This window comes from Chiloscyllium plagiosum, chromosome 34 (genome assembly GCF_004010195.1).
Source record: "Chiloscyllium plagiosum isolate BGI_BamShark_2017 chromosome 34, ASM401019v2, whole genome shotgun sequence".
Classification (NCBI taxonomy): Eukaryota; Metazoa; Chordata; class Chondrichthyes; order Orectolobiformes; family Hemiscylliidae; genus Chiloscyllium; species Chiloscyllium plagiosum.
The window spans coordinates 7,195,837-7,213,742 of record NC_057743.1 but is presented as its reverse complement, the minus strand read 5'-3'; the positions used below and the strand labels follow the sequence as shown (position 1 = coordinate 7,213,742).

Here is a 17,906-nt window from a genome sequence, read left to right as displayed (position 1 = left end):
TATAATTTTATTTTCATCCTTAATTTAACATTGGAGTATTCTGCAAAAGCTGGAGGAATAGAATTAATTTTAAATACGTATCAAGTCTGTTTGTTGTGATTAGATACAAAGAACAGTTACAGCTGGAAGCTCCTGAAGTATACTGTGGACAAAAAGAAAAGCCAAAATGTAATGGCAATGACTAAACAACACCTGTTACAGGCTGAAAGGGATACCATCTCAATAGAAACCTCAGACTAGAGACTTTCATTTCCAAGTGAAGGAATTAATTGGGTCACAAAACACTAACCTTTGTTATTTCCAGCAAGGAAAAAGTTTTCCTGTGTCCTCCTAACCCTGAATTTGTTTTTCTCTGAGGCATTGTTGATGTACATTACAGCATTTTTCCCAAAAGAGTAAATGCTATAATGCATTAAAAAATAGTGAACAATTGTTGGCATACTCTTCTGTTATGTTTTGGAATATGATTTCAATATCTGAATATCTTGTGTTTTGAAAAAAGCCTTCCCTTTAACTTTCATCAGTATGTGCTCTACTTCATTGATTAACAGGTCATCTTGTTTGAAATAGAAATGAGACTCAATTGTCTGGAGATGTAAAAGTTTATTTTGATAAATGTGACTGTTATGAATGCTTCACTGATTTGTGGCATTGCCTCATGTATACATATAAGCAAAGGTGTGTCTGCATTTTAACATAATTCAGAATGCAAATTTAAAGTCAAATGAGGCTGCACTTTCTGTCGGTGCCTTTCACAACTTAACTCTCTGTAGTTTAGTTTTACATTGAACAATTAGCATCTATCCCATTGGCCATCAAAGTAAGAAATGAATGGAAGTTGACCATCTGATGTGTGCAACTGTTTGAGTAAAGGGTGCTGCCCTATCAGTAAGTCCTTGTCTTTGCTTTTATTCAGAGAACCTGAGGACAGTAGTCAACCAGGATCAATCTACTTCACCTTCCAGTTTTATCGCTTCTCACCAGTAACAACACAGCAGCTGCAACTTGTCAAGTTGCGCAACTCACAAAAGAAAACTTTGAAGTTTACACCTTTTATTCTTATACCACTAAACAAAAATGGTACTGGTAATTTAGGTGAGTATTACAAGTTAATTATAGCAGAAAAAAGGCCCTTAGTTCTAACAGCTGGATGATAGAGTTAATTCTTCACAACATCTTCCTCCTATCCTTATTCCTTTACCCCTTCTGTTCCTGTCTTCCTCATGCTCTTAATTAACTTGCTATTCACTGTATGCTATTTACTGTAACTGCTTCTAATGAGGGTTAATAACACACTCTAACCACCAGGTTAACAGGAATTAATGCTGATGCCTTGCTAACTGAATTGTTCACTACTTGCTTAATGTACTTTGTAAATAAAATTACTTTATCTAACAGAATGCACATTCAATGTTTGAAGAAAAATTATGGTTGTCACCACAACTGACCATGTAAAGTATGAACCTCAGATCAGTTATGAGTTGGGTGTTAGCTTAATTCATCTCAATAAGTTACTGTTTCTACCCCTTACCTCCTTCCATAGAGTTAATGTTATGAGTATTTCTTGAGGGTGGTGCACTTTGTTTCGATGGAGAGGTATGATGGGATTCAATTAGTTTATTTTCATGTCTGGAGCTACAAATGTCAACAAAACAGATGTATGCATTTGAAAGGTCTGTCCTTAGACTGGAAAATCAAATCTTAAAAGTAGGGAATCTTATTACGCATTGTTTCATCTTTTGAATTTTATAGGATCATTTGCAGCAGAAATTTTCACCAGGACCTTTCTAGAGTTGTTTATCCTGTATTTAAATGACATGTAGTGTATACAACTTGTCCTCACTGATTCCCATTTGTATGCAGATTCTCCAGGGCTGGAGCTGAAATTCATGGTGGAGCCGAGTTATATGAAGGAAGGAGAACAGCGACGGTTTATGCAATATCTGGCCACGCAGACATTGCAGATTGATGTCTGGGATGCAGAATCCTTACTTCTGATTGGCACAGCAACTGTGGAACTGAAGGTAAAGCCCCGTTTCTGGATGGCATCAAGACACAATGTAAATGCAAGTTGTTTTGTTGATGCACAGTTGAGTATCAGACTACATCGATGTCCTTCACTTAAAAACTCCAGACATTATTCATCCATAAAATACTGAGATATTTCAGTGAGGTGTAGGAGTAGATCATTGTTCCCCTGATCTGCCATTCTGTAAGAACTTGGCTGATCTGATTGTGACCTCTGAAATGGACAAGTTCATACATTCCTACATTTTTACCACGTCTGCCACTTTATTACCATCTCTCCTTACCAATCTATATCTATTTGAAACATTCTTCTGTCCTCTTCACAACTTAACATTTCTACCTATATGTGTGATGAACAAATTGAGCAACCATACATTTGATCCCTTCATCCAAGTCATTGATGAAGATTGTAAATACTTGAAACCCCACCTCTGATTCCTGTAGCACTCACAGGTTACATTGTGCCAACCCAAAAATAATCTATTTATGTCTACTGTCTGCTTCCCATTAGCTAACCAACCATCTATCCATGTGAAGATGTCACCCCAATGCTCGGGACTCTTACTTTTAGCAGCAATCTTTGATGTGGCACTTTGTCAAAACCTTGTGGAAATCTAAGTGCACAACATCAGTAGGTTCCCCTTTATCCATTTTGCTTGTTACTTCCTCGTAAAATGGTCCATGTTAATGCGTCTGAGTTATGCATTGTAGTTATGCCAAGATTCAAAGAAAAAAGACTTACAAATCAATAGGCTACATCTGAACATTTCTTCAGCATGTCTGTGTTCGTACTTAAAATTTAAAATCTTCACTGAGCAAGTGAAGTGAAGGCCTGAGGCCGAAAGGAAAGACAACTGCCAAAGTAGGAAAGAGAGGACAATGTAAATTTACTTAATGTCAAGCAATGGTTCTAAAAGCTGAGGAACAAAAAGAGACGGGGGCTCCATAGTTAGGGGGTCCATAGGAGGTCCATAGTTTAGGGGGTCCTGAGGAAGTGAGTTAGTGGTGATGAGAAATGATTTCAAAACATGAGGACATAAGGGGATAGGAGGGGGCAGTTAGTCCATGGAGTGTGTGAGACAGTACCGCAGACATTTTCAGCACCAGCTGTCAGTACAGGTATCAGTAGATTAGTGTATTTTAAATCTGTTGGGCAGGTTTTGTCTCCAGATGTGGCAGCTTAAAGGCTCAGATTGCTGTAGAAAAACAAGGCATGTTAGGAATGATAAAGGACCAGAATCTGATCTGCTGTTCTCTCACTTACATCATTTCTTCATTTAAATTTTGTTTTTTTATTTTTTTCATCCTTCTTTAGCAAGGCTATACTCAGAACCATAGAATCTCTACAGTGTAGAAACAGGCCATTCAGCCCATTAAGTCCACATCACTCCCTCTGAAGTGCTTCCCACCCAGACCCACCCCCTACCCTTGCCCTGTAACCCTGCATTTCCCATGGTCAATCCACCTAGCCTGTACAGCTTTAGATTATTGGAGGAAACCATTGCAGACATGGGGAGAATGTGCAAACTCCGCACAGCCCAAGGCTGAATCGAACCTAGGTCCCTGGTGCTGTGAGGCAGCAATGCTAACCAATGAGCCACCATCTGCCCTATTGTCTAGCCAGTTTTAAGAAGACACCTATTGGAATGTGATTTTCCTCTCTCATTAAAAGAACCAATGATCACTCCTGACAGGAAATCCAGTGCATAGGCAGTGGCTGGGGTCCTGACTTAAGATTCTGGATTAGTGGTGCTGGAAGAGCACAGCAGTTCAGGCAGCATCCAAGGAGATTCAAAATCAACGTTTTGGGCAAAAGCCCTTCATCCTGATGAAGGGCTTTTGCCCGAAACGTCGATTTCGAAGCTCCTTGGATGCTGCCTGAACTGCTGTGCTCTTTCAGCACCACTAATCCAGAATCTGGTTTCCAGCATCTGCAGTCATTTTTTTCTACCTCCTGACTTAAGAGTCCTTTCCTAATACTCTGCTTGTATTTTTCCATCAATAACTGCTTTTATCGCAGTACTACTGAGGGAAATGCTATGTGAAGCTTCACAGCTTTGTTTGCTGCAGATGGATCTAGCACGCCTTTTAAATGAGAGCAGCAAAAAGAGAAAAAGAACTCAAATAATGCCAAGAAGAATTCTGTTGCTAAAATGATTATATTTACATGTAGTTTGCATTCTAAAGTGTGTTTTCTGTGAAAGATGAATTTAAATCAGGCTTTTCATTATCCACTGTTATTCTTTTCAATTATTAATGCTTATAAAATACGTTTGAGCTCTATCATCAACTCACACTCGTTATAATTCACTCCTAATTGTTAAAGTATCCTTTCAGTTAAAAGCCAAATAAAACTTCTAATGTTTCACAGTGAATTGAAAGCTTATGTTTGATGATGCAGCTGACACCTTCGCTTCCACACTAAGTGGTTTAACTGGTTTCTGTTTGTCTGGATGGAGGGCTTTTTGAGGTGAACATTTTTTGTGAAATTCTAAGAGTAGGAATAATATTTGCTGTGAAGTAACACTTCACCTGACGAAGGAGCAGCCCTCTATAAGCTTGTGATTTCAAATAAACTGTTGCACTATAACCTGGTGTCATGTGATTTCGTCCACCCCGGTCTGACACCAGCGTCTCCACTTCCTTGTACTAGAAGAGACTCACTACCCAAACCCTCCCATTTATCTCTCCACCTCTGAGGCTCTCAGCCTCATTCCTGATGAAGGTCTTTTGCCCAAAATGTTGATTTTCCTGCTCCTCGGATGCTGCCTGATCTGCTGTGCTTTTCCAACACCACTCTAATCTCGACCCAAACCTAGAGCAGAGTGGAAGTTGGAGCACCGAGATTGTTTCGCAGTCATTAAGATTTGCCACTCCATTAAAAATCCAATGAAGGAAATTTGGGCAAGTGGTAATTTTTACTTGATAGTGAATTTTGTTATTACGGGGAGGCAATGGCCTAGTGATATTATTGCTGGACTGTTAATTCAGAGAGCCAGATAATATTCTGGGGGCCTGGGTTTGAATCCTGCTATGGCAGAGAGTGGAATTTGAATTCAGTAAAAAATCTGGAGTTAAGAATCTAATGATGACCATGAATCCATTGTCGATTGTTGGGAAAACCCATCACTAATGTCCTTTAGAGAAGGAAACTGTCATCCTTATTTGGTCTGGCCTACATGTGACTCCAGACACACTACAATGTAGTTGACTCTTAACTGCCCTCTGAGCAATTAGGGATGGGCAATAAATGCTGGTCCAGCCAGCAATGCCCTCATCCTGTGAATGAACAAAAAAATTCTCATAAAACTCGCCATAAAATTAGATTAGATTAGATTAGTTCTCCCCGTGTCTGCGTGGGTTTCCTCCGGGTGCTCCGGTTTCCTCCCACAGTCCAAAGATGTGCAGGTCAGGTGAATTGGCCATGCTAAATTGCCTGTAGTGTTAGGTAAGGGGTAAATGTAGGGGTATGGGTGGGTTGCGCCTCAGCGGGGCGGTGTGGACTTGTTGGGCCAAAGGGCCTGTTTCCACACTGTAAGTAATCTAAAAATCTTTGGGCTTGCTTAAACATGTATAAGTGGATTTTTAATGCAGTGGTAAATCTTAGTTACGCTAGAAGTCGAATTCCTTCTGATTTTAATTATTATGTGAGATTTTTTAAAACTAATGTTTTTCTTTCAGTCCCTTTCCCTCTCATACTCTCTCTCTTTCTTAATCCCTTCTGTCTTTACCTTTATTTAATTGGTGCTGAATTAATTATTCTAACTTAGTCCTGCCTCATTATGAATTATGCATTGTATTTGGTTGAAGTACCATTCTGTAACTTTATTTGTTCACCCAGGTCCCAGATCAACAAACTTCAGAAGTCCTCAAAAATAAGTGTAAAAGTATAAAGAATAACGGCATCATATTGAATCACAGAGATGTGCAGCAAGAAACAGACCATTTGGTCCAACTCATCCATGCCAACCCAATCTAGTCCCAACTGCCAGCATCCGGCCGATATCCCTACAATCCCTTCCTATTCATATACCCGTTCAGATGCCTTCTAAATGTTGCAATTGTACCAGCCTCCACCATCTCCTCTGGCAGTCCATTCCACACACACACACCACCTTCTGCGTGAAAAAGTTGCCCTTAGGTTTCTTACATCTTTCCCCTCTCACCCTAAACCTATCCCCTCTAGTTCTGGACTCCCCGACCCCAGGGAAAAGACCTTGTCTATTTATCCTATCCATGCTCCTCATGATTTTATAAACCTCTACAATGTCACCCCTCAGCCTCTGACGCTACAGGGAAAACAGCCTTAGCCTATTCAACCTCTCTCTATAGCTCAAATCCTCCAACCCTGGAAGCATCCTTGTAAATCTTTTCTGAACCCTTTCAAGTTTCACAATATTCTTCTGATAGGAAGGAGACCAGAATTGCATGCAATATTCCAAAAATGGCCAAACCAATGTCCTGTACAACTTAACATGACCTCCCAACTCCTGTGCTCAATACTCTGAACCAGAAAGGAAAGCATACCAAACATCTTCTTCACTATCCTACCTACCTGCAACTCCAATTTCATGGAGCTATGAACCTGCATTCCAAGGTCTCTTTGTTCAGCAACACTCCCTAGGACCTTACCATTAAGTGTATAAGTCCTGCTAAGATTTTCTTTCCCAAAATGCAGCACCTCGCAGTTATCTGAATTAAACTCCATCTGCCACTCCTCAGTCCATTTGCCCATCTGATCAAGATTCTGTTGTAATCTGATGTAACCCTCTTTGCCGTCCACTACACCTCCAATTTTGGTGTCATCTGCAAACTTATTAATTATACCTGTTATGCTCACATCCAAATCATTGATATAAATGATGAAAAGTAGTGGACCCAGCACTGATCCTTGTGGCACTCCACTGGTCACAGGCCTCCAGTCTGAAAAGCAGCACTCCACCACCACTTTCTGTCTTCTATCTTTGAGCCAATTCTGTCACCAAATGGCTAGTTCTCCCTTTATTCCATGAGATCTAACCTTGCTAACCAGTCTCCCATGGGGAACCTTGTCAAATGCCTTACTGAAGTCTATAAAGCGCACGTCTACCATTCTGCCCTCGTCAATCCTCTTTGTTATTTCTTCAAGAGACTCAATCAAGTTTGTGAGATATGATTTCCCACACACAAAGCCATGTTGACAATCCCTAATCAGTCCTTGCCTTTCCAAATACATGTACGTCCTGTCCCTCAGGATTCCCTCCAACAACTTGCCCACTACCGATGTCAAGCTCACTGGTCTATAGTTCCCTGGTTTTTCCTAACCACCTTTCTTAAACAGTGACACCACGTTAGCCAACATCCAGTCTTCCGGCACCCCACCGGTGACTATCGATGATACAAATATCTCAGCAAGAGGCCCAGCAATCACTTCTCTAGCTTCCCACAGAGTTCTAGGGTCCAGGGGACTTATCCACTATTATGCATTTCAAGACTTCCAGCATTTCCTTCTCAGTAATATGGACATTTTTGAAGATGTCACCATCTATCTCTCTAGATTCTATATCTTCCTGGTGTCCTTTTCCATACTAAACACTGATGCAAAATACTCATTTAGTATCTCCCCCATCTCCTGTGGCTCCACACAAAGGCTGCCTTACTGATCTTTGAGGGGCCCTATTCTCTCCTTTAGCTATTGCCTAGCTCAAAACATGTGTGTTTGTTAGTCCTATTTTGTATGTGATTTAATGCAACATTGAACAGAATAAGCTAACGACAGCATCATATTGTTACAGTATTTGTTACGCCAAGGTCATACAGCAGTCCAGGTTTCTCACGAGCTGCCAGTCATAACCACAGAATACACCCCAGATGTACCAATGGCTTTGGCTAATATCACCAAGCATGGCACTGTCAAGCCTTATGGAATGACAACAATAACGAAGGGAAAACTACATATGCGACTGGGGAATGTTGGTGAGCAAACATATACTTCTGACATCTTCATTCCCTATGAAAAGAAAGATGATTTAATAACACAGATCTAGAAATTGTTCCTGCAAAGATTAGCGTACAGGCATTTTAAACTGCTATAATGGATTAGGAAACTTAACAAAATCATATAAAGAGTTGGATAGTCACAGACCTGACAGGACCAAGCAGAGGCTGGATTGGAATAAAGAGGCTACTCCACTCCTCCATTTCCTCCCTTGGTCATCCTCCTGAGGATGGGGGCAGGGATCATCGCTCTAATACCCTCCTGCCTCTATTAAGGATGCAACTGATGTTGTAGGAACTATGACAGCTTTATCCCAATTCATTTTGTTTTAACTTGCATGGAGGCAGCCAGAATTTAGCAGTGTCAAGTTTTAACAACTACTGCATAAGAGATATGAAAAGTAGTCTAGAGGTTAGAAGAGTCCGTTATATGATTTTTGCCTGCTTTATATTCCATCATTAGCTGCTGAAGCATAAGTTGTATCTGTATTTGTGGTGGTGGGTCATGATAGTGCAGTGATTGGAACTGCGGGTGTTGTTGCGAATTTTGCAGATGACACAAGGATCGGTGGAGGGGCAGGTAGGGCTGCAGAAGGATTTGAACAAGATAACAGAGTGGGCAAGGAAGTGGAAAATGGTATTTGGGAAAGTGTGAGGTTTTGCGTTTTAGAGATGTATATTATTTTCTAAATGGAGAAAGGTCTTGGCGAAGCACCAAAGGGATTTGGGAGTCCTCATTCAGGATTCACTTCAGCTTAACATACAGATTCTATTGCACTTAGGAAGGCAAGTGCAATGTTAGCATTCATTTGAAGAGTGCTAGAATACAAGAGTTGAAGCTGTATAAGATTTTGGTCAGACGGCATTTGGAATATTGTGAGCAATTTTGTGCTCTGTACCTAATGAAGGATGTGCTGACTTAGGAGGGAGTCCAGAGGAGGTTCGCAGAAGTGAAGGGCTTGTCATCTGAAGTGTGGTTGAGGATTCTGGTTCTGAATTCAACGGAGTTTAGTGGGATGAGGAAAACCTCATTGAAACTTACATGATGCTGAGAGGCCTGAATAAAGTGGATGTGGAGAAGATGTTTCCATCAGAAGGATAGTTTAGGACCTGGGGACAGAGCCTCAGAGTGAAGGGACAGCCCTTTAGAAATGAGGTGAGGTGGAGTTTCTTCTTCTAGAAAGTGGTGAACCTGTGGAACTCATTGCCACAGAAGGCTGTGGAGGCCACGTCATTGTGTGTGTTTAAGACATAGATTTTTGATTGGTAAGGGCATCCAGGATTACAGGGGAAGACAGGAGAATGGGCTTGAGAAACATATGAGACATGATCAAATGTTGGAAAAGACTCAGTGGACTGAATGGCCTAATTCTGCTTCTATATCTTATGTCAATTCACCTAGAAACACTGTTTACCAGATTGTTAGTTCTGCGAACTGGAAATCTGTCAAGTAAAAGATTAACATTTTTTAGTATGGAATACCTTCAGAAAGCTTATCTGATAGATAAAAACATAGAAGACATTTCATACCATTTAAGAGTAGTCTAGAATGATAAATGTTACCTTCATCTCCCATTTTTTAAAAATTCCATTTAGACATCGGTTAACAACAGTTCTAATATCTCTTTATTTCTTAGAGAATTTTAGGGGCTCTTGGCTGCAAGTCAACTGCCTAACTGTATTACTGATGCTTGACTATTTATACAGATGGTTTGAAAAGTCAGTTTTGTCTCATTGGGGATTTTCATGGGGTATTCAATGGATTCCAACTCTTACAGTTGGGCTAGAGAGTTCCTGAAGTGGAAATGGGTGGGGAGGTGAAGAAGTAAGGGTGAGTGGGTAAAGGGTGAATAGATGTTGATGAAGGTATGGGGTTAAGGTGAGTGGGACTTAAAATGGGAGTAGGTTCAATAGAATGCTAATTGCTTTGGGAGTGGCTTGAGTTGTTTTGGGAATAGAGGTGGGCTTTTGAACCTGCCTGCACTTGATTTGAATTGGCAATAAAAGGGGGAAGGAGGGGAGGGGGTTTATTAGATTATATCAGAATAGTTATTCACTTACAAAAACAAGTTTCTGGAAAAGCTCAGCAGATCTGGCAGCATCTGTGAAGAGAAATCAGCATTAACATTTCGGGTCCAGTGGTGACCCTTTCTCAGGATATCTTTGATATCGTCATCTGAATTTTTGCAGGTACAATTAATATTACTTTGCCAGTGTTCAGAACTACTGTTAATTATAATGGGAACGTAGATTCATAGAATCTTACAGCGCAGAAAAGGCCCTCTGGCCCATCAAGCCTACACTGACATAACTACCACTGAAAGTGCGCTAATCCCAATTTCCTGCACTTGTCACATATCTTGAATGTTATGATATTTGAAGTATTCATCCAAATATTTTTAAAGATTATAAGGTTTTCAGCCGCCATCCTCTTCCCAGGCAGAACATTCCAGATTTCCACCACCCACTGACTTAAAAAATAGTTTTGCCAAACTTCCTGTAAATCTCCTGCCTCTTACCCTAAAAATACACCCACTCGTGATTGATCCCTCAACAAAGGGGAACAGCTGTTCTCTATCATCCTGTCCATACTCCTCATAATCTTATACACCTCAATCATGCTCCCCCTTTGTCTTCTATGCTCTAAAGAAAATAATCCAAGCTCTCCTTATGGCTCAATTACTGCATCCCAGGCAACATCCTGGTGAACCTTCTCTGTACCCCCTCTGGTGTCGTCACATCCTTCCTGTAGTGAGATGACCAGAGCTGCGCACAGTTCTCCACTTGTGGACTGACCAACGTTCTGTACAACTTCACCATTACCTCCTTGCTCTTATACTCCATGACATAACTGATTCACATGCTGTGCTGACTTCAAGGATCTGCGAATAATTAACCCAAGATCCTTCTGTTCCTCTAAGACACCCAGTGTCCTGCCATTCATTAAATACTCCCTCATCTTATTTCTTCTTCCAAAGTGCATCACCTCACATTTATCAGAGTTAAATACAATCTGTCACTGATCTGCGCATTTGACCAACCCACCTATGAGGAGAAAGTGAGGTCTGCAGCTGCTGGAGATCAGAGCTGAAAATGTGTTGCTGGTAAAGCACAGCAGGTCAGGCAGCATCCAAGGAACAGGAGAATCGATGTTTCGGGCATAAGCCCTTCATCAGGAATCCTGATGAAGGGCTTATGCCCGAAACGTCGATTCTCCTGTTCCTTGGATGCTGCCTGACCTGCTGTGCTTTACCAGCAACACATTTTCAGCACCAACCCACCTATGTCTTCCTGTAACCTACAACCATCTTCATTGCTACTAACCACTGTACCAATCTTGGTATTGTCTGCAAATTTGCTTAACAGTTCCCCTACATTATCATCTGTATCATTTACGTACATTACAGCAAGGGTCCCAGTACTGATCCTTGTGGTACACTGTTGGACACCAGCCTTCAGTCACTCAAACAGCCTTCTACTGTTAACCTTTGTGTCCTATTACTAAGCCAGTTCTGATCTATCACGCCATGTCTCCGTGAATTCCATGTGTTTTAATCTTCCCAATCAGTCTCCCATGTGGGACCTTGTCAAAAGCTTTGCTAAAATCCATATAAATCCATACATCACCTGAACTTCCCTCATTCACACACTTGATCACATTTTGAAAAATTCCAACAAATTTGTGAGGTTTGACGTCCCTCTGACAAAGCCATGTTGACTATCCCTAACTAACCCGTGGCTTTGTAAGTGGGTATTAATTCATTCCTTCAGAATTTTCTCCAGTTGTTTCCCTACCACTGATTGGTGAGACTCACTGGTCTGTAATTTCCTGGTTTATCTTTACCATTCCTCTTAAAAAGTGGAACCACATCAGCTGCCCTCCAGTCCTCTGGCATTTCCCCTGTGACCAGAGAGAAATAAAAGATTTGTGTCCAAGCCCCTGCAATTTCCTGCCTTACGTCCCACAGCAGCTTGGGCTGCAGTTATCGAGTCATAGAGATGTACAGCACAGAAACAGACCCGTCAGTCCAACCAGATATCCTAATCTCATCCCATTTGTCAGCTCTTGGCCATGTCCCTCTAAACCCTTCTTATTCATATACCCATCCAGGTGTCTCTTAAATGCTGGAGGAGAAAGTGAGTCTGCAGATGCTGGAGATCAAAGTTGAAACTTTATTGCTGGAACAGCACAGCAGGTCAGGCAGCATCCAGGGAACAGGAGATTCGACGTTTCGGGCACAGGCCCTTCTTCAGGAAGAAGGGCCTGTGCCCGAAACGTCGAATCTCCTGTTCCCTGGATGCTGCCTGACCTGCTGTGCTGTTCCAGCAATAAAGTTTCAACTCTCTTAAATGCTGTAATTGTACTAGCCTCCACCACTTCCTCTGGCAGCTCATTCCATACACAGACCACTCTCTGCATGAAAAAGTTGCCCCTTAGGTCCCTTTTATATCTTTCCCTTCTCACCCTAAACCTATGCCCCCTAGTTCTGGACTCCCTCACCCCCAGGGAAAATACCTTGTCTATTTGTCCTATCCATGTCCCTCATGATTTCATAAACCTCAGCCTTCGACGCTCCAGGGAAAATAACCCCTGCCTATTCAGCCTTGCCCTATAGCTCAAATCCTCCAACCCTGGCAACATCCTTGTAAATTTTTTCTGAACCCTTTCCCGTTTCACAACTTCCTTCTGATAGGAGGGAGATCAGAATTGCGCACAGTATTCCGAAAATAGCCTAACCAATGTCCTGTACAGCCGCAACATGACCGCCCAACTCCTATACTCAATGCTCTGACCAATAAAGGAAAGCATACCAAATGCAGCCTTCACTATCCTGTCTACCTGATATTGTACTTTTAAGGAACTATGAACCTGCACTCCAAGGTCTCTTTGTTGATCTGGGCCAGAGGATTTGTCTGTTTATAAGCCCAACAGAACTACCAATACCTCCCCATTTCCGATGTCAAACTGGGCAAGGTCCTCACAGCCCCTTTTGCTGAATTCCATACGTATGTTTTTTTCCAGAGTGAAGATCAAAGATGAGTGTCTATTCAACACCCTTCCAACATCCTGTGGCTTCACACACAGGTTGTTCCTTGATCCTTATCGGGCCCTACTCTTTCCCTGGTTAACATCTTCCCTTTAATGTATTTATAAAATATCTTTGGATTCTCCCTAATCCTGTTCGCAAGTCCTTTCTCATGCTATATTTTTGCTCATTTAATTGTTTTCTTAAGTTCTCTCCTGCACTTCCTGTATTCCTCTGGGACCGTAACTGAATTGTTCCCTTTGTTCTTGCTAAAAGCCATACTTCTCCTCTTTATTCAGTCCTAAATTATCATAGACACTCAAGCTCCTACATTTCCCTCTAAAGGGCACATTTTGCACATGTACTTGCCCCAGCTACTTTTTGAGTGACCCCCATTACTCTATTTAGATTTACCCACAAGGAGCTGTTCCAAGTCTAGATACTGTTTTATTCTAATAAAATCCGCCCTCCCCGCCCACCTGCTCACTGCCCCGCCCCCCCAGCCCCAAACCAAAGCCATCTTTTGCAGGCCATCTTTTTCCTTGTCCAGAACAAATTGGAACCGTAACATGTTGCATTTGCCATTGTCTAAATGTTCTCCCACAGCCACATCAAACACTGTCTGGTTTCTTGCCCCAGACCAGGTCCAGCACTGCACTGTTCCTTTTTGGGCTTTCTACATGGTGATACAAAAAAAAACTCTCCTGGGTACATTTGAAGAATTCACCCCTCTAATCCCTTAACATTATGATTATCCTAATTAATGTTGGGGAAGTTGAAATCCCCTTAGTATAATTACCCAAGTATTACCCAAGTGTGAGCTGTCGACATATTTGCTTCTCTTTTTCCTGCTGATTCTTTAGGGCCTAAAATACACTCTCAGTAAAGTGACTGCCTCCTTAACATTCCTAAATTCTATCCATAAAGCCTTGTTTGAGGACACTTCCAAGATATCATCGTTCCTTATTGCAGTAGTTGTCTACTTAATTAATAGTGCTACATCACCACCCTTCTTACACCCTCCTCTGTCTTGTCTAAAGATCCTATACCCTGGAATGTTGAGTTCCCAGTCCAGCCCTCCCCTCAACATGTTTCTATGATGGCAACAATATCATACTTGCATGTGCCAATCCACGCTATTAGCTCACTAGTCTTACTTATTACACTCATGGCATTAAAGTAAAGACCATCCAACCTTGCCTTCCTGTGTTGAGACTCAACATAGCTGAACTCGCTGTGACTTGCTTCCTTTGCCGGAGCATGACATGTCTGTTTCATTGACATTCTGTGTCCCTCACCCTGCCAGACTAGTTTAAAATCCTTGCATCAGCATTAGTAAGATTCCTGAAGAAGGGCTCATGCCCGAAATGTCGATTCTCCTGCTCCTTGGATGCTGCCTGACCTGCTGGACTTTTCCAGCAACACATTATCAGCATTAGTGAGCCTGCCTGTCAGGATGTTGGTGCCAATGTGGTTCAGGTGTAGACTGTCCCCTTTGTCGATGTCCCACCTTGCCCAAAAATGGTCTGAGTGAACCTGGAATCTAAAACCGTCTCTCTTGTACCAACTCTTGAACCATGCATTCATCTGTGCTATTTTCCTATTTCTAAACTTGCAAGCACATGGCACCCAGAATAATCTAGAGATTACAACCATTGAGATCTGGCTTTTTAACCTGTTATCCAGCTCCCTGAATTCTTGATGCAAGATCTCATTCCTCACTTTGCCCATATCATTGGTGCCAAGATGTACCATGATCTCAAACCCATCACCCTCCCCTTTGAGGATACCCCAACCTTGGTACCAGGGAAACAACAGACCATCCTGGAGTCATGTCTTCAGCCACAGGAATGTCTGTCTGCTCCCCTGACGAAAGAACAGAAGGCCATTTAGCCTGTCCAGCCTGCCTCCCCTGCATTTAATATGATTATGGTTGATTGAACACTTCAATGACAACTGAATGCTTTTGAATGCATTATTTGCAGTAATTACATTTAATATATTAAAGTATTTTATCAGCAGGTCCTGAGGGACAGGTGAAAGCAAATGGAGACAACAGCTTTCTTTTTCATTATTTAGTGTGAAGGCTTGAAGGCTAACCAATCATGTTAAAAATAATGACTGCTAAAAGGTTCAATGTGACTGACAAAAACAGAAAATTGGCTACTTTCTGCCAAGGGTGTGCATCTAATAAGAATTGCAGCCTCCGACTCTTCTTCCTTATTATCTAATTGACCTGCCCTTCTGCTCTACTGGTTCCACTAATTCAACAGATTCTGCTGTACTCAGGCGTGCAAGCTCTGCAGTGATTTGCTTGGTGTATACATGATTTGGATGGATTAGTGTGACTTACAGTATTCATTTCCCAGTGTGCAAACTGTGTGAGCTTTGTACTGGACAGACACTGTCCTTGGAAGAAGAACGCATGGTGCAAATTCAAACATTCAATCAACATGCATTGAAGTTGAACTGTGATTTATTTCCTCGTGTTCAAATTGCCAATGGCACTGAAGCAAATACAATAGTAATTTATTTACACAGCATTCATCAAGTCAATGTGGGTCTCACTAAAATGCTGAGGTGAAAAATGAACAGGAAGGAAAGAAAGGAGGAGAGACTGAAGACCACAGAGTTTAGCAAGCTTTTACATGGAGGAAGAGAGAACACATTGTCCCAGGAGTGGATAGATTTGCCAGAATGATAGACGGACTGATAGGATTAAGACTTGAGGACTAAATGCATACATCAGGTTTATACTCCCAAGTATCAAAGATTAGGACATGGTATAACTGAAGGGTTTAGGATGAATAAAGAAAGTGATACAGAGAATAGGAACTATTTTCTCTGGTGGAAGAATCCAGCTTAAGAGGACATACTGTTAAATTGGAGTTAGTTCATTTCGCAGTGATTTCAGGAAGTGTTGTGGAAATATAGAACACTGCCACATAATACTGTGAAAATTTCAATACCCGAGGTTGATAGGGCTTGCCAAAGGATTAGGAGAAAGTGAGGACTGCAGATGCTGGGGATCAGAGCTTAAAACTGTGTTGCTAGAAAAGCACAGCAGGTCAGGCAGCATTAAAGGAGGAGAATCGACGTTTTGGGCATAAGCCCTTCTTCAGGAATGAGGAGGGTGTGCCAAGCAGGCTAAGATAAAAGGTAGGGAGGAGGGACTAGGAAGCTGGAGAAATCTGTGTTCATCCCTTCTGGTTGGAGGGTTCCGAGGCGGAAGATGAGTCACTCTTCCCCCATGGTCTGGCGATGGAGGAGGCCAAGAACCTGCATGTCCTTGGCGGAATGGGAGGGGGAATTAAAGTGTTCGGCCACGGGGCGGTTGGGTTGGTTGGTGCGGGTGTCCCAGAGGTGTTCTCTGAAACATTCCGCAAGTAGGCGGCCTGTCTCCCCAATGTATAGGAGGCCACATTGGGTGCAGCGGATGCAGTAAGTGATGTGTGTGGAGGTGCAGGTGAATTTCTGATGGATATTGAAAAATCCGGAAGCGCTCGGGTGCCATTAACCACACGGCCACTGCAGCAAACGCCGCCGCGAACCATGATGTCACGTCCGCCCCCACCGACCATGCAACCTCCACGATCGCCGCCCAGACAACTGCCTCCATGATCGCTAGGAAGACCATCGCCGACAGATTTGCGGCCTCCCTGGGGCCCACAGCCACCGGGAACAAAACCGTTTCTGCATTCGCCGCAGCCACTTCCGCCCCCAGAGTTGCCGTTGCAGCTATCTACTTCCGCTCCCAGTGACGTCACTCGCCTACACACTGACCACGCCGAATGTGTCTCTACGCCGCGCCGATCTCTGCCCCCGCGCCTAACCCCGCCCCTACTCCCAGGTCCTAACTCCCAGCCCTGCCGTGTTTTCACCATCCCTCCAGACCACCCCTCTCTGAGGATAAAAGATCAGTCCTCAGCAGAGGCCTCACCTTCATCCCCCTACGATCCCGGATTAACGAATTCAACACACGATGAGACATCGAACAATTCTTCCACCGCCTTCGCCTCCGTGCCTACTTCTCCTACCAGGACTCCCGCCCACCCTCTGACGACCCCTACTCCCGCCTCCAACACACCCCATCCACCTGGACATCCCGTGCTGGCCTCTTACTCGCCCTCGATCTCTTCATAGCCAACTGCCGCCGTGACATTGACCGCCTCAACTTCTCCACCCCTTTCACCCACTCCAACTTCTCATCCTCGGAACGTGCAGCCCTCCAGTCCCTCCGCTCCAACCCCAGCCTCACCATCAAACCGGCAGACAAGGGAGGCGCGGTGGTAGTTTGGCGTACCGATCTTTATATTGCTGAGGCCAAACGCCGACTCGCGGACACCTCCTCGAGTGGGCGGCACGGTGGCACAGTGGTTAGCACTGCTGCCTCACAGCGTCTCAGACCCGGGTTCAATTCCTGCCTCAGGCGACTGACTGTGTGGAGTTTGCACGTTCTCCCCGTGCCTGCGTGGGTTTCCTCCGGGTGCTCCGGTTTCCTCCCACAGACCAAAGATGTGCAGGTCAGGTGAATTGGCCATGCTAAATTGCCTGTAGTGTTAGGTAAGGGGTAAATGTAGGGGTATGGGATGTTGCGCTTCGGCGGGTCCGTGTGGACTTGTTGGGCCAAAGGGCCTGTTTCCACGCTGTAATCTAATCTAAAATCTAAAATCTCCTCCTACTGCCCCCTTGACCATGACCCCACCTCCCACCCCCAAACCATCATCTCCCAGACCATCCAGAACCTCATCACCTCAGGGATCTCCCATCCACCGCCTCCAACCTCATAGTCCCACAACCCCGCACCGTCCGTTTCTACCTCCTGCCCAAAATCCACAAACCTGACTGCCCCGGCCGACCCATTGTCTCAGCCTG

The 17,906-nt window shown here is 43.2% G+C and overlaps 1 protein-coding gene across 1 annotated transcript in view; it reads left to right on the top strand.

The window, feature by feature from the left end:
• The window catches only part of nphp4 (nephronophthisis 4), a 431,885-nt gene that overhangs the window by 331,465 nt on the left and 82,514 nt on the right, over positions 1 to 17,906 (top strand). Inside the window, exons 16-18 of the mRNA XM_043675534.1 lie at positions 917 to 1,095; positions 1,864 to 2,024; positions 7,803 to 7,983. Coding sequence (XP_043531469.1) covers positions 917 to 1,095; positions 1,864 to 2,024; positions 7,803 to 7,983 — 521 coding nt within the window. The remainder of the gene's footprint in view (positions 1 to 916; positions 1,096 to 1,863; positions 2,025 to 7,802; positions 7,984 to 17,906) is intronic.